Source organism: Vigna umbellata, chromosome 3 (assembly GCF_029865625.1).
Source record: "Vigna umbellata cultivar VRB3 chromosome 3, Vumbellata_1.0, whole genome shotgun sequence".
Classification (NCBI taxonomy): domain Eukaryota; kingdom Viridiplantae; phylum Streptophyta; class Magnoliopsida; order Fabales; family Fabaceae; genus Vigna; species Vigna umbellata.
Window position 1 is genome coordinate 29,940,487 of NC_142167.1, and position 24,897 is coordinate 29,965,383.

A 24,897-nucleotide genomic window follows, 5' to 3' on the forward strand; every position below is an offset into this window, starting at 1 on the left:
TATCTATAAAAGCATGGATATATGCTATAATTTGTGGTTTATGGAATTCTTTGCTTATGAATAGTTTACTACGTCCATTTCACTACTCGTAGACATGTTACGATGATCACATTAGTTAAAATAAGGTTACATTAGGTCTAATTTTAGGTTTAAGTAACCAAATTTTGAGATTTATGTTGTTTTTGTAGTGAGTTTCTAATTAGCTACGTTTTACCATTCTAAACTTGTTAGGACAACTTTTTATAAGTTTCGTAGGCTAGTTTAGTGCAGTTTGCAAATTCTAACCATTCTAGTGCATTTTTAGTAGTCCATTTTGAAGAAGAAAAAGTTGTATTGGGTGTCTATTTTTGTGTAGCAGGGATTTTGTGCTATTTGGCAGTTTAAACAAGTCCTAATTGTTGTATTAAACTTGTTACAACATTCAAAATGAAGCCAGATTCATGTATGTGCAATTTGCATATTCAAACCTCATTTTTTAGTGAAATTGGGAACTAAAAGGGTGAATCTGCTATACAGTTTCGTTTTGAACCCAATTACAGTTCAAACAAGTTTAAATTGATGAATTCAAGTTGCTGAAAGTATTATCAAAGAGTCAGAATCACTTATGCATGAATTCACTTTTAGAACCACCAATCTTGGATCAATTTTTTGGTGTAGAGTTGACAAAATTTAAGTGCTATTATGATGAAGTTGGTATAAAATTCCATTTTGCTTGGAGCAAAACATGTTTAAGTTTTTCGTAGAAAATTCATCTGTTGAAGAACCTTTCTTAGAATCCATTTGAGTGCCTACTTATATTGTACACCTATTTCTATTAGTTTTAAGCTTGTAGGCATTTTTAAATTGACCAATTGAAGTCAGAATTTGGTGCTGTCCTTGTACATTTCTGGTCCACTTTTTGATCTGCTTTGGTGCTAATTAATGTGTGAAATAGTGGTGTTCTAAAGACTATGAGGTGTAGTCCAGTTTTAGAAACATTTTCCAACTAAGGTGGCATCTTAGGAAGTGGAGAAGGAGCACAATTTGTCAGTTCAAAGGGGTTGTCCAACAAGGAAAAATGATGAAATTGGCAACTCCGATAGCCAAATATTGAGTTCTAAATTGTTTTTGTAGTAAGGTTTGTTCATTAAATTTCATTCCATTAATTTAATAATCCAAAATTGAATTTGGGCAAACAAAATAATAGCTGGAAAGGGATTCAAAGGCCTTTCTTCACATGTTTAGGGTGAAGGATAAATCCAAGATAGTGCTAGTTGAAGACCCTATTAGTCAAGAGAAGAGGTTGTTAGAGAGAAGGAAGAATGCTAAGATGGAGAAAGCTGCAAAATCAATCTCAAAAATCAGCTTGGAAGTAGAGAGGCTTGTAGGGAAAAAATAGTGTTGTGGTTGCTAATGATCAGTGATTGGATTTGGTTAGGTATCAACATTTGAGTGAATTATCAACAAAGTTGGAAGATTTGCACAAACAGATGTGCTTAATGTGATTGAGTTATTGCTGAATCAATTGCTTAAAGTAGATGGTATAATGGTTGAAGGGGATGTGAAATTAAAGAGGAAAATTCAGGTCATGCCAAATACTGAGATGCATTTTACTGAATTATGTTTATCACTATATCTCAAATTACATTTGTTTAAGCACTTGTAGTTCTAATGTTAGTGAAAAATTAATTTTGAAGTTAAGAAGAGTTCAAAAGTATGTTGAAACTCTGGATTAGCTGAAGATTAAGAATTCCTTGCTTGGTAGCAATGGACATAATGCACCATTGAGAATGTGTGTAGTACCATAAATAGTTTAAGGTACTTTTATCCTTCTACATCAATACTTTTATCCTTCTACATCAAGTAGTAAGATTAACGGTAAATCAATCCTAAGTTCAGTAATGTGAGACTTCACTCACACTCATACACTATAATTTGTTCTTATATGGCATTTCCAACACTTTTTTCTAACCATTATGGGATCACTCAAAGTATGAGAAAAAAAGGTAATGAATTTGGAAATGAAACTTTACTTTAGCATGTCAAGAAGAAGATGGAATTTTCTAAGACTAGCTACTAAAACACAACTTACAAAAACATTGATTCAATTTAGCCATTACCTTGAGATCAGAGAGACCAATCACACAAGCACAGTCCACTACTTTAGCACCAACAAGTTCTACAATTGAAAGCAAACTTAAGCATTTTAGGAACAACAACAAAAAATGGGGGTTAATTCATAAAGCTTTTTTTTATATATATTTAAACATGCTTTTTATTTCTAGTAGTTACCTAGGAGTGTGACAAGACAGTTACATGTATGAAACCTTAATTTAAAGTGAACCATGGTCTACAAGCATGAGAAATCAAAGCTGAATGCATCTTTACTTACTCACCACACAAATACATTCACTTAATAAGACATTTTTTCTTGCAAAACAGAATGTAGAACAAAAGACTTATTTCAATCATAAAAGGCTGCAAGAGCAAATCACCTACAAGTGTAATTGTTGCTGATAGGCATCACTTTCCAGACCAAATCAATGCACTAAAACAAGTACCAGTTTAAATTAACAGACACAGCTAAAAGATTCTAAGAATCTTGTTCATGTGAGTATTACTTTCAACTTACAAGAAAATGAATTGTTTCATAGTGAGCAACATGTTTAATTTAGTATCTTGTTTTCCTAACCAGAATGAATTGTGTTAAGTCAACAAGGTTGATTCTTTTATTTTTAGATAATAATTTTGGTTGTATGTAAACATAAAAAGAACTCTTTTTTCTTTACTGACTTCTTTAATCTATAGTGAATTCAAAGGGGCTGTCCAGCAACCAAAAATGTCAAAATTGGCAACTCCTATAGTCAATTTTTGAGTTCTAGGTTCTTTTCGTAGTTTGAGTTTCTAATTAGCTAGGTTCTAGGTTCTAAGTCTATAAACTTTGACATATTTGACAATCAAATTCAAACAATTCAAAACAAAGTTTGATAAAACTCAATGTATACAGTATCATAAACTCCATTCAACAAATCTTAACATTGAAACTGGACATTCACAACATTTTATAACAACATAAAATTCATGAAACAAGATAGAAAATAACATATCACATATAATCATGCAATTTCAGTTTAGGTGACCATACCTTCGCCTTTGTTATCCTTTCCTGATCACACTACAAGAAAAAAGTGTATTACATACAGCAAAAATCCGTATATAAGACCCAAAATCCGTATATATTCTATGTTTATATACGGATTACATACGGACAAAAATCCGTATATAATACCATCGTAGCTAAGTTTACATACGGATTTATCCGTATATAACTTATATACGGAAATTATATACGGATTTATCCGTATATAATTTATATATGAAAATATCCGTATATAAATTATATACGGAAATTATATACGGAAATTTCCATATATAACTTATATACGGATAAATCCGTATATAATTTCTGTATATAAGTTATATACGGATATTTCCGTATATAAGTTATATATGGATAAATCCGTATATAATGTCCGTATATAAGTTATATACGGATAAATCCGTATATAATTTTCGTATATAATGGTTTCACAAGAGCTAAATAAATTCTCTGTATATAGCAGTTCCCCATGCACAATATACAAGCAGACCTGGACATTATAGTGAACATTCAGCATTGTTACAAGCAAACCTGGACATTATACATTGCACATTGACATATAAATTTAATAAGGTTTTCAGATACACTTAATCCACAAAGAAAACATTGTATATGAATACATAAATATTGTATAATGTAAATATAACTGCAACATTTGGTAAGTTCATAAACAGATTATAGTAGTGGTTCTAAATAAGTTCAACAGTAATGGAAATAAGTTCTATAAAATGCCTAATAATGCATGTAATCATCATTTCCATCTTGTGGTTGTTCATCTGGTGGTTGCTGGTGTGGTGGTTGCTGTTCTGGAGGTTGCTGTTCTGGTTGGACTATATTGGGTACGTCATTTTGAACTTGAGGATTTTGAAGGTTTAAAAATTCTTGTGCAGCCGCTGATGGAAACCCATTTAGGGCATTCCATTCAAAGGAGTATCAACTTAAGCTAAGGCTAAGAAAGGGAAGTGAAGAAGGATTGTTAAAGACTCTTTCTTGATTTTTCTTCTCTAAGTCTTAGTAGGATTTTCTTTAATATACTTATACTTTGTTTTGTAGGAACTAATAAATCTTGAAGACTATGATTGAGCCATCCAAGAAGTTAAATCAATAGAACCAAGCAAAGGAGCCAAAAAGCAAAGGAGCCAAAAAGGAGGTGCTTACGGCATGCACCAGCATTTTCCACGTGAATTTTGGCTGATTTGGAAGGAAGCATACACCTTGCTGGCTGAGCTGGAATGAGGCATGGACTTTGCTTGATCCAAATCTGAATATTTTTGAATTTAGGAGGGAATTAAATCAGAAATTAGGCTCCTCTTCACCTATAAATAAGAGGGCCTTTTCTTTGTATTTTCTCACTTTTGGATGTAATGAAATGCTGCAGAATTGTTTGCTTAGCCTCTTATATCCCTTAGTCACCTCTGAATTTCGAATTCAGATACTCCCCTCTAGCTTCCTTCCTTAGTAGGAAGGCCTTTTGAGCTTGGAGGCATCATACACACACCACATCTTCATCCAAACTTTCATCAAACACTTTTCTGTGCATCCATTTCACTGCACCAAATCTCATTCCGCTGTGCATCTGTTTCGAAGCTTCTTCTTGCGTGCTTAATGCTAGGAGAGGGTTCCATCAGACGCGGCTGCTGAAGGCGGAAGGAATGGCAGGAGAACGCTAATAAAGCCTTCAAACTTTTCAAGCTGCTGACCATATTGTTGTAACTACGATTTCAGGTTAAGAATTTCTTCTGAATTTTGAGGTTGAGCAGTAGAAGATGCCTGTGTCTGTTGGATGTAACTATCAACACAGTCATCTTGGGAAGTGACATTTCCAATGCCATATACGCGTCCCTTGTATTTTCCACCAGCAGCCTCTAACCAACATCGGTTTCTCAATCTTTCCTCCTCCGTAGGGTCTAGAGGAGAAGATGTTTAGACACCAACAGATGCAGTCTCAGATCTAATTTGAGAAAATTTTGCAACAAATTGTTCCTGTTAAATGAATAAATATTATCATTACACATGAGGTTTAAAAAACGAAAATTTATAATGTGATAGAGTTAGTACAAACTTACATGGGTCCGCCTAGACCTTTCGTCCACAAATTCTCCTGTTGATTGACGAATATGTGTCTGCTGAAATATTTCATCAGCATGCACAGACCGACCAAGCTCTTGTGACTGCAAACAAAAGGAGTTGTTAATAAATATTTGTAAAGTTTATGATTACAAATATAAGAAAAAAATTGTACAAGTTATATACCAAACGAATAGCATGCTCATGCACGCTTATAGATCCTCCAGTGTGCAAACAACCACCCTTTTCAGATGTCCGATTCTTCTTTGTCGTTTCACACTTTTGTCTATAAAGTGGCATGTTCCACTTTTCCAAAAGAGCATTCCAAGTATCGTCCCCCAGCCAATCAGGTCTTTTTCCTAGAGTTCTAGCTTTTTTATACATCTCTGAGAGTCTATGAGATGCCTTGGTGTGATAATTTTTTTTTACCTTTTCCTCATCTTCAGGCTTCCATGAAACCCTTCTCTGTTGTTATATTAGAAATAATAGGTTTGAATAAGTAAACAAGTTCAAAGTATAAATTAAATGCACGACACCAACTATTGACTTGTAACAGGATTAGGAATGAAAAGTGTTTACCTTAAAACGTTCGAAGAAGACATCTCTGGTTGACTTAGGGATTGCACCCCATGTTAGCCATGGCTCATCAAACTGTTCCTTGATGGTGGCTGTGATTGCCTTGGATGCAGTTTTTGTAGGATAAAACCTAAAACAAAATTAAACTCAAACATTACAATAATACAACAATGAATTGTGTATATATTAATTGAGTTATTTTTTTTCTTACCCTCCTCCAACGGGTGTAATCATTGGACGACTATTGGAACATTCTTCCATGTTATTGGCGGCTGAACTAGAATGTGGATCTGCATCCTCTATACCAGGTGATGCTGCAATATTTCTGGGAGTTGATGGGTTAGAACCAACATTGGGAGAGAGTGAAGCCTGAAGATAAGGAGGCACTTGGTATGGAGTGGGTGTCAAGCCAGGCACTTGTATTGGAGGTGGAAGAGATGTACCAATAGAGGTAGGTGAAGATGTAGGAACTTGATGTGGAGTGGGAGTGAAGGCAGGAACAACTAATGGAGGTGGAACAGATCTACCAGTAGAGGTAGAGGTAGGTGTAGTTGGTTGACTGGTTGAACCAATTTCATTATTGAAACGTGTCATCAACTTCACTACGTAAGATTTCTTCCCCTTGCCCTTATCAGAATTTCCTGAAGGTGGAATAGGAGGGCCAGAAGGACCTGATGCCATATTCTTGAACATAATATATATTTTTATACAATAGAAGAAAAGAAAATTTAGAAATAGTACAATCAGAGATAAATGCAATAAAACTCTATTCTGTAACCAACTTGTGAGATAATATAATATTGTGATTGTGATAAAGGTATTTGCCAAGAATTTTTCAGCAAGATAATATAATATTGTGATTGTGATGTGTGGAACTTGGTAGAACATATGGAATCACGTGAATAGTTTTTCACAGTAGTTTTCGCAGGTAAAGTATTTGCCAAGAATTTTTCAGCAAGATTTAGAATTAGTTATGTGAGATTTATTTATGTACGATTAATATTCTCAACCACCAAAAAGAGACATATCCGAATAACCAGCCAAATTCAAATTCAACTTAGAATCTCTAAGTTCAGATTGACAAGTAACTAATAGACATCTTTGGCAATTGACAGGAAACTAATACTTTGGATTAACTCAAATGCTAAACACTGAAACTCAAGTCTTGGGTTTTTATTACATTTGAGGTTACCCAATTGATTATTTTTGCTGCCATGATAGTTAAATTTATTTCTCAAAGAAAATGGAGAAGTATATAACTTAATCCAAGTGGTAAGATAACAAGATTGTTTTTCTTAAATGAACTTTTGCGGGTGACTAAGTGTTGTAAAGAGAGTAAGTGCTAGTATAGCTTGTGAGTCCACTGGCTTTATTTTGGATTAGTTGGAAACTGAGTTGACTTCTCCACGTGAAGGATCTAAGACAAATAAAAAAGAATTCTAACTACTAACATGATATTAGAAAGTTGTTATTAATAGAAAAATGATCAAGAATGGTAATTAGAAAATGGAACTGTTAAATTGGTCATTTAGTGCTACTTCTGTTTACGATGTCATCTATTGTTGTCCGAGAACCTCGAATAATTCAGTAACCAGCATCAGAGCTTCTGATGTTTTTTCCTTGAAACAAATTATGTTAGGATTGATGAGTCAATATTTTGTTCACTTCACTTAGCTTATTGTTCTAAAATTAATCAGGGAACTATGCTTAATTGTCCGATATTTTTCCGTATTTACTAATTGTGTTTAATTCGATCGGAAATTCTTATTTTAATTAATTTTAATTATCTGAGCTAATTATTTGCATTAGTAATTGCACGGAAAATTTTGGAAATATAAATTGGGACATTTGGAAAAACATTCACACACTGTGTTTGAAAGAAGCCGCACTACAGTGATTTAATCTGTTTGTTGATCTGTGATGAAATATTTTTTCTTGAATTTGTAGAAGCAAAATTGGCTTGACAACATACACCACACGGCCTAGGACCACATTGGAAGGCAACTCTCGGTTTTCTTGGCAAACACCAAAGCACATAGAATTGAAATGAAAAAATGAAAGAGGGGGCCACGTGAACAACCAACACTCACGGCAATTTCACACAAAATGGGAGGCTTGTTTCTCTTAATGGGAGACAACAAAGTAGAAAAAGGGGGCCACCATTACAAGAGCTTCTCACGGTTTTTTGTTGAAAGGATGACTTGGCAAAGCTCAACAAAATTAAGGAGTTTCCAGCTGGCCACATTCCATACGGTTTGCAACATTGGCAAGTCAACAAAAGGTAAAAAAAAAGGGGGCACACTTACTCTTGGCTGGAACGTTTTAGGAAGAGAGAGAGCAAATTCAGAATTTGGAGAAGCACAACATCACACGGCCAGCAGCAAACACAAGAAGCATTGGTTTGGTCCAAGAAGAATTTGGAAGTCCAGCTGCCATTTGTTGATTGGAAGGGGGGTTGCATGCTTGCTGAAGAACATCTCTCAGTCCATGGATTCTAGGGAGAAGGAGAGAATGTTTTTCTTGGGAGAGGATGCAGAGGACAATAAGGAGACAACACACGGCCAGAAGAAGAGAGTCTCTCCTCTCGGAATTATTGGGCTCTCAACAGTTCTGAGTGTTCCATCTTTTCATCTTCTTCTATGAGAGAAAAACGCAAGAGTGTAGAGAACATGGCTGGAGAATGAAAGAAGAAATGGTGCAGGGGGGAGAGGCTTGACAGAAGAAAATTTAGAGATGATCCTAAGTAGAAAAATACCACATTCAGAGAGCTGGAAGAAGGAAGCAAACTGATGTTATGTTTGGGAAGGAAGCACACAGCCAAGAGGCAGCAGCTACCACTTGTTTGTTCCTTTAACTTTGAGTATTTTAATTCAAGAGAACTGTACAATATTTCTGATGATGAATGAATTGGATGTTGATTATTCCTCTTGTTGAATCATGATTGCATCTATTTCATTTGGTTTTCTGCACATTTATACAATCTTTTCTAGCATTCTGAAATTTGTTGGAAAGAGGTACACGGTTTTGTGTGTGAAGAACCATAGGGCAAGTTCAATTATTTTGTTTTAGAAGTAGAGTAGCCCTCCCTTTTAAGAGACTTCCGTAACCTAACGCAAAAAAAAAGAAAGAAAGTTGTTTAGTTGGAGAAAGTAGTTCACGGTAAAGAGAAGAGGAGAAGTGTGTGAAACCTTGGAAGTGTTGATTTATTTTTGCTGGATGGAAAGGGGCACCATACACCTTGATTTTGTTTGTTGGAAGTAAGCACAAGTAGAGAGGAGGAGAAGGAGTTCTTACGAAGAGGAGAAGATAGTTTTGGTAAGAATAGAATGGTGGTTGAACATAGAAGAAAGGAGTGAATGGTTGGAAGAGAAGCATGAGTGCCCGGCAATGTGGAATGGACGTTAGTTTCCAGTAGCAATTGAGAAGTATCTTTCATTTAAATTGGAGAAGCAAATGGATTATTTAAGTGGAACAAGTCAGCAAGTTTAGGTAGAAAACAAAGCTTGGTGGAGTTGTGGCCAATTCTTTCATGTGAAGAAGAACACAAAAGCTGTGGAGCATTTTCATTTTGGATGAAGACTAATGTGAATGAAGGAGTGGCCCACGGCCTCTGATTGAATTTCTTTAACTCTTTTGGAATGTACATGACTAGATGGGAGTAATAGTTGCACGTTGATAGCCTTCCATTTAATGGTTTTCAATTGCTTTTGCAAAAAGAGTGGACCATGTGTTTTCAATTGCTTTTACAAAAAGAGTGGAAAAATATGGTAAAAGTTGGAAGTTTATGGAATGGAGAAGAATGCAAATTGTTTTGACCTTGCTTGCAACACATAAGTGTCTCACGGCCAAAGAGTTGTTTTTACAACCATTTGCAATTTACAAACATTTGGTCGGTTGGTTGTATTTTAATGGAGATAATTAGAAGGGAGCCTTTATTTCATGGTAAAGATTATGTTCAGCAGTTGGCCCTTATAACTGAGGTATTTGCAATAAAACTCTATTAGTAAATGTTTAATGTTAAGACTTACATTCATAAGAACTTAAGATTGTGGACAACATTATAAATGCAACAAAAATAAGGAGGAACACACCCTAACTCTATTCAGTGCTAGAACTATGAAATTCATCTTCATTGTCATCTTCACCCTGTTCCTCTGCATTGTATTCTTCTGATTCCGTTGTATCTTCATCTATCTGCCCTTGAAATGATGAAATATTGTTAGGGTTCACTTCTTCAAGACCAGCGTCTACATCTTGTAATCGGACTACTTCTTCAACGTCAATGACGTCATTAACATGTGACATTTCCTCCACTTGGTATGGCACATCGGCTTCTACATCATTCGAATCAATGCGACCTCTAGGCTTCGTTTTTATCGCAACACACCAACCTCGTTTGTCCGTGCGTGATGTAGGATATGGTTCATAATACACTTGTTGTACATTATGTGCAATTATAAAAGGATCAAACAACACATATCTTTTATCCATTCGAATATCCACAATGCCATACTTTGAATCCACCCTTGTACCTACTCTCGATGGATCAAACCAATCACAATAGAATAATACAATTTTCTTTTCTGTGGTTGTTGAATTGTATTCCAACTCATAAATGTGTTTAATGACACCATACAAATCATCTTGACCTCCTTCTGTTAGCCCTTTAACATGAACCCCACTATTTATTGTCTTCTTGCCCTGACTCCATGCATGGGTATGAAATTTGTATCCATTAGCAAAGAATGTATGCCATTCCTTTACACACCTTAAAGGACCAAGTGATAAATCTCTAAGATGTTGGTTCCTCACACTTAAAGGATCGTTATGAACCTACAACCATTCAGGATATCAACCTATTCAACAATGTAATGATTAAAGAATTAAGGAAGAAATGAATGTGTTAGAATGATAGGAAGTCGTACTTTTTGCCTGAACCACAATGGGAAATTAGCATGTATGTATGTCGAACTGTTTGACTCAGATAGTTGATAGGTATGTAAGAATGACCTGTTGACATGTATGACGAGATTAGATCAAAGACAATGCATGTAATCAAATGAAAAAACCTCCGATGGGAAATATAATTGATTTTGGAGGCTTATTGAAGGTAAGGTTCAACTTCATTGCAATTGATCAATACATGAACATGAGCTGATCTCAATTCTTCATCACTTAGCCAATGTGTTGATTCCCTCCCAGAATGACGGCTAGGTTGGTCAAACACTGATAATGTTGTCGTTAGGCTTTCTATTTGAATGTCTACTTCATTTCTACTGCTTTGTGGTGTTAACATGAAGTGTTTGAAATAGTGGGAACAAAAATGAGTTGTTTCTCTGTGCAAGTATGATGCACAAATAGATCCTTCAACCCTAGCTTTATTCTTTACTGAACGTTTAGCATATCCCATGAACCTACAAATTTGAAACTGATATGTTAGGATTTTTGAATTATGCCTAGTAAATTGAACGATAAGATGTCATATTGTCACCTTTCAAATGGGTACATCCACCTATAGTGGACTGGTCCACCAAGTCGTGCCTCATATGGAAGATGGATAGGGAGATGTTCCATAGAATCAAAGAATGAAGGAGGAAATATTCTCTCCATCTTGCACAGAATGAGAGGAATGTTTTCTTCCATCTTCGCTAGGTCATCCTTGTTCAATGTAGTAGAACACAAATCTCTAAAGAAATGACTTATCTCTGTAATGGGATTGAGAACATGAGACGGTAAAGAACTAAACGCAATAGGAAGTAAGCATTCCATAAACACATGGCAGTCATGGCTTTTCATCCCAATGAGCTTTCCCCTATTCACATCAACACACCTTGACAAGTTAGAAGAATATCCATCAAGCATCCTAAGAGCTTTTACCCAATGACAGACTTCTTTTGTTTGATCTGCTGAAAGTGTATAATTTGCTTTTGGCTTATACATGTTTCCATTGGTATGCCTTTTTAGCTCCAAATCTTTTCGTCTACAGTACAAAGCTATATCCATTCGGGCCTTCTCATTGTCTTTTGTCTTCCCCACAACATTCATCACAGTATTAAAGATGTTGTCAAAGAAATTTTTTTCAATGTGCATGAAATCAAGATTATGCCTTAACAAATTATCCTTCCAATAGGGTAGATCCCAAAAGATGCTTTTTTTTGTCCAATTATGCCACTCACCGTATCCATCAATTCTCGGTGCACCATTTTCAGTTATTTTAGGATAACCATTGATTCTATTCCAAACTTCTGCTCCCGTAAGATATGGTGGTGCGTCATCCATCTCCACTTCCCCCTTCTTGAAAGCATTCCTATTCCTCCTAAAGGCATGGTCATTCGGTAAAAACCTCCGATGGGAGTCAAACCACGAATTTTTTGCCCCATGATATAATCTAAAAGCCTTTGTATGTTCCATACAATGTGGGCATGCCAGTTTACCATGAGTGCTCCAGCCGGACAACATACCATAAGCAGGAAAATCATTAATTGTCCACATCAGCATGGCCCTCAAAATAAAGTTCTGTTTCCTTGAAATATCATATGTTATGACACCCGTCCACAGCTTCTTCAATTCGTCTATCAAGGGCTCTAAGTACACATCTATGCCAACCTTTGGATTGAATGGCCCGGGAATAAGACATGTCAAGAACATGTAAGGTTTAGACATGCACATTTCTGGAGGAAGATTATAAGGGGTGACAATAACTGGCCAACATGAATATGGTATATTTGATGCCTGTACATATGGGTTAAAACCGTCAGAGCATAACCCGAGTCGTACATTGTGTGGCTCGGTACCAAAGTCAGGATATACTCTATCAAAGTGCTTCCAAGCCTCTCCATCGCATGGATGACGCAATACACCATTCGTCGACATGTTCTGATAGTGCCAAGTCATTTGTCCTGCAGTTTGTGTTGAGGCATATATTCTTTGTAGTCTAGGAATTAATGGCAAATAGAACATTGATTTCATAGGAACTTGCTTTGTAGTAGTTGCTCCCATGTTACGTGGTTGATATCTTGGCTTTCAACAAAATTTGCATTCAAGCAACGCGCCATCATTCTTACCATATTCATTATCATAGAAGAGCATGCAACCATCCACGCAACAATCAATCCTCTGCGATTGTAATCCCAACTTTGATACACACTTTTTTGCATCGTAGTATGTTTTAGGCAAACCTGATTTGATGGGTGTTGCATCCATAACCATTTTTGCAATAAAATCTATGCATTGGTTAGGAATATTCCAATTTGACTTGCAAGCTAATAGTCTGACACACATTGATAATTTCGAGTCTGATGCTCCTTCATACAACGGTTGGTTTGCATCCAACAAAGAATTAAAAAAACTTTGTGTTTCTTCATTCGGAGCCTCTTCAATGTTATTAGAAGTAGATGCTTGACATGACTCATTTTGCCTAAGAGCATCATGCACCATGTCTTCTATTGTTTGAAATTGGTTAATTTGACGACGTTCCGTCTCTACAGCCATCCAACTTTCATGATTCTGTACATCATCTTCTAGCATTCTTTCCCCATGATCCTCCCAAATGAAATAATTAGGCTTGAAACCGTTCTTGTAAAGGTGAACCTTCACAACTCTTTCGTGCAGAATCTTTGTACAATCGCACTTTAAACATGGACATCGAAGACCCCCGTCTCTACGATAACGTTCTTGTTCACAAGCTTTACTTATAAACTCTTCAACACCCAATACAAAAGACTCTTTCAAAGCACCTCTATGACACCTATCGTACATCCATGAACGATTTGGTTGACCATCATCCATGTTCTGTACATAAATCGATTACAAAAAAATTACCCAATGGTTAATACACGTCTCCATATTAGGACACATGCCCTATCAAATGGCTTCCTAAACAAAAACCTAAATTAATTTAGGTCCTCTTCTCGCTATCTTAGAATGTTTTTCAACATGTCTCTATCTTACTACTTGTTTTGTACATGTAAATCACTATGTACAATATTATTGTTTTATATTAATCACTACGTAAAATATTGTTTTAAGCTTTCAATATAGAAGGATATTGGCCAACCTACAAAGTTGACCTAAAACTTTCACTACAACCAAGCACAGTTAAAGAAAAATGAAATTAGGGTAGATATTGGTTGATGTGTTTAATTGTTTAGCTAAATAATTTTAATTAAAAAATCAACATTTAAAGAATGTAATAACCCTCATAATATGTTACATACAGTTGCATAAGCATACATTTGCAAAACTATAATTATTTGAAGGTTTGGGTCTTACTAGGAGCTTTGGTTGATTGTCAAAATAAGCTTGTTCTATACTGGATTGCAGGTACCGAGTGCAACTACAAAAGAAACAACATCACATACCAATTTATAATAAAGTAATAGAGGGGCAGTCAATTTCATATAATATCATTCATAAATAATAAAATATCATATAAAAACTTATTATTCACATATATTTACCAGTAGGAATGAACTTGAGAACTGGATTTCTTGAACTGTGAATGTTGTGAACAAGTTTGAATACACTAAAATATGAAAAATGAAAGCTCAGAAAAGTATAGTAAACACCAATTCAAAATTTGAATGTGCAGATTAGAAATTTAAATTAAGAACAACAAGGTAGTAATGTATATGTTTGGAATTTTGGGTCTAAAAGTTTAGTAATGCCTAAATACATGATCCTAATCAAAGTCTAAAACAAAGAATATATAAAAAAAATTGATACAAAATAGAATTCTTAATTCTAGGTACGCTAAAATGTGCTTAATGAGTCAAAACATGTAAAATGCATGGAATTGGATAATTGGGGGTTCAAACATCATTAAAGAAAGATAATAAAATGCTCAAAACAGTACTGGAATAAGAGAAACTTAAAATCAGTGGTCATACCAAATTTCAGACCAAACTAGTCAAAACTAGTGTTAACATCAAATGGGTTTTCTCCTAAGTTTAATTCTGATATATTGAAGGTTATATTTGGATGGTTTTATGATTATTTAATGCTTAATATGATGCTAATTAGATGCTAAAATGCAGAATTGGATAGAATGTGTAATAAATAAGAAATGCCTAATTCTATACATGCATGTGAACAAAGAAAATAACTTAATCAGTCAAATTCTGTAAAATGACTTCAAACTGTATAAACATGATACCAACATCAATCTAACATTAAAAAAAATATATCAAAAAACTAAAGCACAATAAAATTCCTAATTCTAGCTAGTCTGGGTAGCCTAAAGTGTGAGCCTAAAATGTGCCTAAAACAGAAAAAGGTTCGTTGTAATATTCAATCCATTCCGAGATTAAATTTGCATGAATTACATTTGCAGACACTTCAGACATAGTCAAGGAACGCAAAGACCCACTGAATGAGACACAAAACACATCAATAGAGGAAGTTAATATAATTGAATTTTCCAGAACTTCCATTTCCAAATATTCTGGGCAACAGGAATGTTTATATGGTTGAATTCTAATACATCCAAATAAAGAACATTAAACTAAATTATCCCATTTGTTTAAATTGGGCAGAACTTTTCCCTTCCACGCATCTCAATTTCTTATCAAAATCACAATCCATGCCATCGGTTCCAAGACAAACTTCAAATTCAAAGAGACAAATTTCAAAAAACCAATAACTCTCAGGAAAAACTGCAAACAAAAGATTTCATATTGGAGAGACAAGAACTCACTTGTAACTCCACAGTGATAGCAAGGCCCTTGCTTTCCCAAGTCTCAAACTTTTCCTCAAGTAAAGGGGAAAATATGTAGAAAAACTCAGAACACACAGAAAATATGTACAAAGGCAGCAGAAGCCAATACACCCAGAAGAGTTTATGTTTTACTGTCCTTAAAAAAACTCACATAAACATCACAAAACACACAGAATTACAGAAATTGATATCTGGGTGTTGTAGCTAGAAATATGTACAAGAGAAAAAACCAGTAAAGGAATCTCAGAAATGACAGAGAAAAGAAGAATGGAAGGTGCAATGGAAAGAGACAGAAAGAGAGAGGAAGGTCTGAGTATGTGACTTCTTGTTGTATTGTACAAGAAGTAAATTGGTCTAAAATAGTTTCTACTAATGAGATAACATCGATGGCCATGGAGGGAAAAAAAAATCAAGCCCGAAACTCAATAGATCTCAAAACAACAGGTGAAAGAAAAAGACATTTTTTTTTACATAATGTTACGTTTATGAAATGATTATGTATGATATTATATATCAATGATTTTATATTGTGTCTCTGTGATGGCATGATGTTCATAAATTTGTGATGGCTAGGAAGGAACAGGTGTGTGAGAATTCGTTGTGATAAACCCAATCAACACCGTTGATTAAGCCAGGGCGGTTGATGTTGGGGCCACCATTAGTGATATGCTTTTGCTTTAGTTAGTTTTTTAATCTCATTTGAAACGAACAGTGATTAACGAGGGTACGTGAATCTGAAACTCAATTATCACTAGTACAGTCAGGGAAAACGACAGCGGTTATTTTTGTGTATAGGCACCGGTTTCTGAACCGAGGCATATTCAGCCGAGGTAAAAAGTCTAACACTTTTGGTCTCGGTTGCGAACCGAGGCATAAACTCACCCCCTACTGCCTCGGTTCATTTCTAACCGAGGCATAAACATTTAACGTTTTTTAATTTATTTTTTTTGTAGCACATTAGGCGTCGGTTCTTCGTAACCGAGGCATAAAGTTGCACTCTACGGCCTCGGTTCATGCTACAACCGAGGCAGTAGATTCATTTTTTGTTTTTTTTTTCTCCTCCGCTACACATTCTGCTTCGGGTTTGACCATAACCGAGGCAGTAAGTAGGCTTTTGACCTCGGTTTTTACCAGAACCGAGGCATATAAGTACTTTTTTTTTAAAGTGGTGTCTGTTTCTGCAACATTCCCAATCACAGAAACAGACCTGCATATCTTTTTATAACCAGAACAGTCCAGAATATTACAGAAACGTATATTTTAAATGAAATTCATATTAAAACATAAAATATATTGAATGGAATCATAAATCAAATTCTTAGAAGCATAAATCAATCCAAAATGTAATCATAAATCAAGTTTCAAGCATAAATCAATGCAATGTACATGTTCAATTTATAGTAACGTAGAAAAGCATAAAACAACTTAGAAACATAAACTTAAAACTTAGTATATCCTAATATCTACTTGATGGACAAATTTGTAAGCACCAAAATATGATGTCACAAACTTGTTTCACAATCGGCAAGTATGACCGAATCGTTCAAGTAATAAAACTTGGTAAGACCAAGTATCGTTCTTCCCAAAGGACTCACGGCCTAGTTTAGTTATGTGATTTCTTGATTAGCTAAGACTTAAGAAAACAATGATTGAAATTTTAATATGCAAGACGAAAATAAACATGTATGCATGAATTGATCAATGGCAAAGACATAAGATAAACACTTTCAATGGATTAAATGAATGAATATGTTGTTGGGGGTCAATTTCATCTCATCCACTCTCATATATTTTAGGAATTCCTCTTTCAAATCATCATTGTTAATGCCACTCTCTAATGTACCATTCTAGATGGCTTCTCCCTAATCAAATAGTTCATACAATTCCTAGCATTCCTAATGATTAGTTCATGAGTGCAGGAGCTTAAGGCAACCAATATAATGTTGTCAGTAAAATATTGGGAGAAATTCCCCGGATCTAGATTTCCCCGTACGTGTCCGTATCAACAAAACCAATAATCATGCATTAGAATGAGTTAAACAATGCAAGCATTGAGCAAAGAGGAAAAACCCTAACTAATGATGAAAAGAAAGCATATGTCTTAATTCAAAGATGTATTCAACAAATCCATATATGAGAGCTTCAAGAGATTACATTGATTCCCCAACAAACATACAAGGTTTAGTTCACCATATTCATGGTGAACCTAGATGAATAACAATGAAAGTATGAAAGAATAAACCCAATAAAGGTGAAGAGGTAGCCTGAGCATCCAAGATCCTCCTTCAAAGGGGTGAAAGAGAGAGTGTTTGCCTCGTTTCTGCCAAAGATCCTAACTAAAGGACGTGCAAGCCCTTATATACTAATCTAGAGTTACAAAAGATTACAAAAGCCCAAGCCCGAAAAGTGCCGCTCAGCGCCATTTACCGCTCAGCGGTGGTTACGCGTCTTCTTTCTTCCCCTCAGCGGCCATTTGCCCCTCAGCGGTTCCAACGCCACCTCTTGAGTGCCGCTCAGCGGTAGTTTGCCGCTGAGCGGTGCCTTCGACTTCTCTTTTTGCACTCTTTCTTGTCTTTTCTAATGTCCTCTCTCTCATTCTTCACTTCTTTCACCAAATTCACCTCAAAACCTGCACAAAAACACTCAAATCAAGCATAAACCTGTCCAGCTCTCTTATTTCTGAAAATATAAACAAAATGCATGATTTCAAGCTAGTTTCTAAGTCTAAAGGTTGCTTTTAGTATCACTTTTAAGCATGAAAATAACAGTTTTTCAACTGTTATCACAACCCCAAACTTAGAACTTTGCTTGTCCTCAAGCAAACAAAATGTAACTCCATCTTCAACCAATTCATATGATGGTTCACTCATTCAAAATCCTATTTTCAAGATAAGTAATAACTTCACTCAAACTTATGACCAAGAGTTAATTCAAAATGTGCACATGCTTTAGTGTTCACAAGGTCATTTAAATTCCAACAAATGCTATTTTTCATGAATGATCAATCAATTAAGCATGGATGTTCATGTGCTTATGGAATATTTCCTCACTAGGTAAAGTGTTTCACTCAACACACAAGTGTATAAGAGGTAAAGTGTTTCACTCATTCACTCCACTATCACAATGTCACATGAATCAACTTTGCCTTTCATTTAACCACAATCAAATACATTCACAAGCATGCATCATCACAAGGACTTTTCAATGGCTTATAATGTGGCTGGGCTAACAAGAAAATTGGTTTTTCTGGATCACAAAATCCTTGAGTTAAGAGAATCATAACACACAATCTTCTTATTCATTCCCAACTCTCTTTTGCCTTTGCTTTTGCATTTGCATTGAGCTTTGCTTCTTTTTCTTTTCTTTTCTTTGCATATTCTTACTTTTTAGCTGTTAGCTCAATGCTTTTTCCTTTTTCATGTTTCCCCAATAACCCCAAACTTGAACATTTAACAATACCACACAAGATCTTCTACTTAACTCAAGGTAAAGATTTTCAATCAAGGGTGTTCAGTGTATATTTAAGGCTAAGGGTTCAAAGGATAGAACACAACGTGTTCTCTTTTAGAAGGCTAACTTTATGAATTTGGCCAATAAAAAGGGTTTCAAAAACACGGCCTTTGATCATATGATGCAAAACAAGCAATTGATTCAATCATAGAAAACCTGGGCAAAGTCATTCATGCTTTCAAAGTAATAGCATTCAACAATAACAACTCTGGAGCTCAAAACCTCACATATAAGCTCATTCACATTTGACATGCACATCCTGCTTAATTTCACAATCACAATCATGATATTATGCATTTGTTCACAAAGCTTGTGAATCACCTGTATAAGCATTTTAATGTGCACATCATCTCAACATCAATCAATCAATAAGCATCATCAAGCATTACTTATCACACAATCACAGTTAATAGCAAACCATCACAAGAAACCAGGTGTTCCATAGAGTACATCAAACCCTAATCTAAAAACAAAAACAAATAAGTTTAGAAAACTTAAACCACAAAAGCATAATCATATGATAGCATTCATCAGTAAATGCTATCTCAGCTCCTCATCAGTCCGAGCTCTCTGTATCTTCCTCTTCCTCTTCATCATCATCTTCATCAAATGCATCCTCCTCCTCTGCTTCATCTTCCTCCATATCTCTGGCTGAAGCTTCAGCTGCTTCAGCTCCTCCATGCCATGGTTCTTCTGGCCAAGCTACCACATTATGGAATTCATCCATAGTCCACCTGTGTGCTGGGGGGGTATCATACATCCCCATTATCATCTCAGCCGTGGCCACCTGCCCTCTGTGGATGGACTGCAACTGAGCACCTATAAGAGACATATACATGTCCCTCATCTGGAATGGTTCTGCCTCATGAGTATCAGCAGAAGTCCTGCTCTGTGCTGGCCTTCTCTCTCTACGAGCCTGGCGTGGTGGAACTGGCTGGGCTGCCTCCTCACCTCCACAGTACTGTCTGTAATAGGCCTCATCTATAGCTTTTCTTGGCCTCTCAAATGGTGGAACAGAAGTATCCACCCCAGCTAGCTTGCAAAGGTGAGTGATCAAAGAAGGATGTCCCAGTGGTGCTTTGTTGTTTGAGGTGTTAGCACACACACTAATCTCATCAGCTATCACCTGCCCAATATTAACATTCAAGTTTCTGATAACACAGTAGATGAAGAGTGCCCTGCTGAGAGTAATATCTGACACATGTGAACATGGCTGAATGTTGGCATGAGAAAACGCCATCCAATACTTTGCAAGAGGAGTCAAATCTGTCCTCCTAATGTTAACCACTGAGCCAGATCTATTCCTTTGGAAGTGTCCTCCAGGTATACACAATACTCTCTCCACATCCTCAAAGTCAGCACCTTCCTCCATGCTAAGAGCAAACTGGCATTGCTCACCAGCCCACACAGTATCCAGAAAGTTATTGATGGAGTCAGAATCATACCTGATAGCATGGCCTCTAACATAGCCCAAATAATTCTCAGCTGGATAATCACCAATCTTCTTTGCATTGGTGTAGAATTCTTTCACCACAGCTATGTTGGCAGGTGATGGATAAGTGGCTAGCTTCCCCCAATCATTCCCTAACACTTGCTCTCCAAATTGAGGAGCAAAGTTAGGTATCATTCCAACCTTTCTCTCCATTAGAAGTCTCCTGTCCTGAACCACCCTAAAGTGCTTCTCATGTTTCCTAGAGAGGAACCTGCCATTATGGGGCTGCTCTGGTTCCTTTTCCTTTCTCTTGGTTGCCATGGTTTTCAATCTCTTTCCTGAAGAGGATGCCATTCCTGCATTCAAACATAAATCCAAAACCACAGAACATGATGTTAATCATTAGTAAACACAAAACAAAACTCCTTTTGAAGCTAAACCATCGCTGAGGGCCAGAATTTCCCCTCAGCGCCACCAGTGCCACATTCAAACACGCAACAAACCAGAAAAAGCAAATCTGGCAGAGTGCCGCTCAGCGGTAAATGCCGCTCAGCGGTGATCTGCAGATTTTTGCAAATCTCGTTTTTAAACTGTCCTAACTCCACCCAAATGCAATTTTCAGTTTTCCAGTTCATAATCAAGCAGTTTAATCGGTTCAAACATCAAATATATCATCAAATCATGCATAGAAACTAAAACCCCTAAATATTCATGCTTTGACAATCACATTCAAATTCAAGAACCCTAGAATGAACAAAATGCATTTTACTTACTTGGGTGGAGATGCTAGATGATATGAGAATGCTTCCAAACTAGAATGCTCTCTTCCAACCCCAAACTTTGATGACACACTAGTATAAAAGTGAGTGGAAGAGAAATCTTCTAAAGAGGGAAGAGTAGAAAGATGTGGAAAACCTAGGAGAAGAGGTGTGGAAGTGTTTATGCAGAGAAGAACTTGAAAGAGTGTAAAAACGCGCAGCTTAGGGTTTAAAAATACCCCAATGGGCTCGGGTTCCGCTAAGGGGAACTTAAGCCCATCTGCGTTAGTACCGCTCAGCGGTAAATGCCGCTCAGCGGCACTTTCGTGATGTGCCCTTCTCCTTCTTTTCTTGACCTACGTGCCTTCCTAGCATACCCCTCATAGGTTCCCTGCAATTCAATGTTAAAAATGCTTATGCAAACCCTAACTAAAATAGACAAACAGAAAACAATCAATCAACTGGGTTGCCTCCCAGGTAGCGCTTGTTTAACGTCACGAGCCTGACCCAAAATCCACCAACACCCATCAGTAGGTGTTTCAAACTTACCAGCACCCATCAGTAGGTGCAAAATCTTCTCACCAACACCCATCAGTAGGTGTTACAAACTTAGTATCCTTCAGTAGATACTTAATCACCTAGCATCCTTCAGTAGATGCTAGATCCAACAAAAATATTTACAAAACTAATGTTCACAAATTAAAAATTACAAAACCATATCAAAAGTTTTTAAATTCACTGGGTTGCCTCCCAGCAAGCGCTCTTTTAATGTCATTAGCTTGACCCAGTAAAGCTCAAGTTCCTTCTTCTTTTTCTTCTTCTTCCTACTGAACTTCTTCAGAAATTTGATCAAACCAGGAACCTGTTGCAGTGTCTCAATCATAGGAACTTTAATCTCCAATTTCTTGAAGATTTCCATGAAGCACTTAAATTTCTTTTCCTTCCTATGATTCTTCTTTAGATGAGGATGTGATTTTTCATGTGATTTCTTCTTCTTTCCTCTCATCTTCTTTTTCTTCCTTTTTCTCTCCCTAAATTTTCTCTTTTTCTCTTCTTTTATTTTTTTCTTCCTTTCTCTTTTTCTCCTCAACTTCTTTATCTTCACACAAATTTTCTTTCTCTCTTCTCTCTCAACCAATTCTTTTTCTTTTTCTTCATCTTTATCTTTCTCACTCAACTCTTCTTTCTCTTTTCTCTCTACCCTTTCCTCATCTCCCTCTAATTTTTCCTCATCAAGAATCTTGTCACTTTCAGTGATAATGACTTGCCCTTCCTCCTTAAGGTTAACATCAGTATTAACATCATCATTTAATATCTGACTAATGTGACGAAGTTGCATCTCCATTCTTTTACATGATTCTTCAATGCTTTTCTGAGTAGAGTCGGAATTTTTCAAAAATCGTTGAAGGGTGTCCTCCAACCTATCCAAACTTCCTGATAGAAAGGGTTGTTGCTGCCATTGTTGTTGTGGTTGGTTCTCAAATTGTCCAGCAGCTTGCCAAAATTGGCTTTGATCCATGCTTGAGTGAGGTTCCCACCATTGGTTGAGATTACTTTGATAGAATTGAGTGCCCCTATAGTTAAACTCTTGACCAAATTGCATTCTGCAGACATTAGGCACAAAACCCTAAAAACAATTGTTAGCACAAAAAGATATAGAAGAAAATAAAGATTGAAAAAATATAAGAAGATAAAAGATTTAGAAGATAGAATCAAATAAAATAGAATAAAACCTAATCTAAAAAAAATAAAATCTAATCTAAAAGATACAATAAAATAAAATCTAACCTAACCTAAAAGATAGAATAAGAATAAAATAAAATCTAACCTAAAAAGATAAAAAGATAAAATCTAATAAAATAAAATAAAATCTAATCTAAAAAGATAAAATAAAATCAAATAAAAAACCGAAAAATAAAAAACAGAAAATAAAAACAGAAAACAGAAAAACAGAAAACAGAAAAAAAATAAAATAAAATCAAATAAAATACATACTGAAAAATATAAACAGAAAAATAAAATAAAATAAAATAAAAATTCGAAATTTAAAATAAAATAAAAAAAAATAAGTCAAAGATAATCAATAATCACACAAATTAACCAGTTAAACCACGAGTCCCCGGCAACGGCGCCAAAAACTTGATGGACAAATTTGTAAGCACCAAAATATGATGTCACAAACTTGTTTCACAATCGGCAAGTATGACCGAATCGTTCAAGTAATAAAACTTGGTAAGACCAAGTATCGTTCTTCCCAAAGGACTCACGGCCTAGTTTAGTTATGTGATTTCTTGATTAGCTAAGACTTAAGAAAACAATGATTGAAATTTTAATATGCAAGACGAAAATAAACATGTATGCATGAATTGATCAATGGCAAAGACATAAGATAAACACTTTCAATGGATTAAATGAATGAATATGTTGTTGGGGGTCAATTTCATCTCATCCACTCTCATATATTTTAGGAATTCCTCTTTCAAATCATCATTGTTAATGCCACTCTCTAATGTACCATTCTAGATGGCTTCTCCCTAATCAAATAGTTCATACAATTCCTAGCATTCCTAATGATTAGTTCATGAGTGCAGGAGCTTAAGGCAACCAATATAATGTTGTCAGTAAAATATTGGGAGAAATTCCCCGGATCTAGATTTCCCCGTACGTGTCCGTATCAACAAAACCAATAATCATGCATTAGAATGAGTTAAACAATGCAAGCATTGAGCAAAGAGGAAAAACCCTAACTAATGATGAAAAGAAAGCATATGTCTTAATTCAAAGATGTATTCAACAAATCCATATATGAGAGCTTCAAGAGATTACATTGATTCCCCAACAAACATACAAGGTTTAGTTCACCATATTCATGGTGAACCTAGATGAATAACAATGAAAGTATGAAAGAATAAACCCAATAAAGGTGAAGAGGTAGCCTGAGCATCCAAGATCCTCCTTCAAAGGGGTGAAAGAGAGAGTGTTTGCCTCGTTTCTGCCAAAGATCCTAACTAAAGGACGTGCAAGCCCTTATATACTAATCTAGAGTTACAAAAGATTACAAAAGCCCAAGCCCGAAAAGTGCCGCTCAGCGCCATTTACCGCTCAGCGGTGGTTACGCGTCTTCTTTCTTCCCCTCAGCGGCCATTTGCCCCTCAGCGGTTCCAACGCCACCTCTTGAGTGCCGCTCAGCGGTAGTTTGCCGCTGAGCGGTGCCTTCGACTTCTCTTTTTGCACTCTTTCTTGTCTTTTCTAATGTCCTCTCTCTCATTCTTCACTTCTTTCACCAAATTCACCTCAAAACCTGCACAAAAACACTCAAATCAAGCATAAACCTGTCCAGCTCTCTTATTTCTGAAAATATAAACAAAATGCATGATTTCAAGCTAGTTTCTAAGTCTAAAGGTTGCTTTTAGTATCACTTTTAAGCATGAAAATAACAGTTTTTCAACTGTTATCACTACTACATACTATTATATAAATGAATTAAATATCTTGCAAGTGTTTTCCTCACAAGTTGGGTTGACTTCTCTGGAATTGAAGTAGTCCTATTAAATCTCTGCATAAAGTACAAGGATTTCAATTAGTGTATATGAAATCCAAATATAGAGAACATAAAATTCAAACCTAAATATTACCGTTTCCCATCCAGTGGTGTAATGTGCACGAATGATGGTCATCATCCAAAACATAACGTATAGTA

The 24,897-nt window shown here is 35.8% G+C and overlaps 2 protein-coding genes and 1 pseudogene across 2 annotated transcripts; 1 reads left to right on the plus strand and 2 right to left on the minus strand.

Annotated features, from left to right (window-relative positions):
- The first annotated feature begins 1,057 nt into the window (after nt 1-1,057).
- LOC148202217 (BAG family molecular chaperone regulator 1-like) lies at nt 1,058-4,222 on the plus strand (annotated as a pseudogene).
- A 630-nt stretch (nt 4,223-4,852) lies between these two features.
- LOC148202218 (uncharacterized) lies at nt 4,853-5,590 on the minus strand. The gene is made up of 3 exons (XM_088109561.1): nt 5,393-5,590; nt 5,202-5,310; nt 4,853-5,046 (listed from the first exon to the last, which is right to left on the minus strand). The coding sequence occupies exons 1-3, from the start codon at nt 5,588-5,590 to the stop codon at nt 4,853-4,855; spliced, it is 501 nt and encodes a 166-aa protein (XP_087965687.1).
- A 4,248-nt stretch (nt 5,591-9,838) lies between these two features.
- LOC148202219 (uncharacterized) lies at nt 9,839-12,256 on the minus strand. Its single transcript, XM_088110962.1, has 4 exons — nt 11,274-12,256; nt 10,891-11,196; nt 10,708-10,795; nt 9,839-10,615 (listed from the first exon to the last, which is right to left on the minus strand). Exons 1-4 carry the CDS (start codon nt 12,239-12,241, stop codon nt 9,881-9,883), a joined length of 2,097 nt encoding a protein of 698 aa, XP_087967088.1. The 5' UTR covers nt 12,242-12,256; the 3' UTR covers nt 9,839-9,880.
- Nucleotides 12,257-24,897: the final 12,641 nt, after the last annotated feature.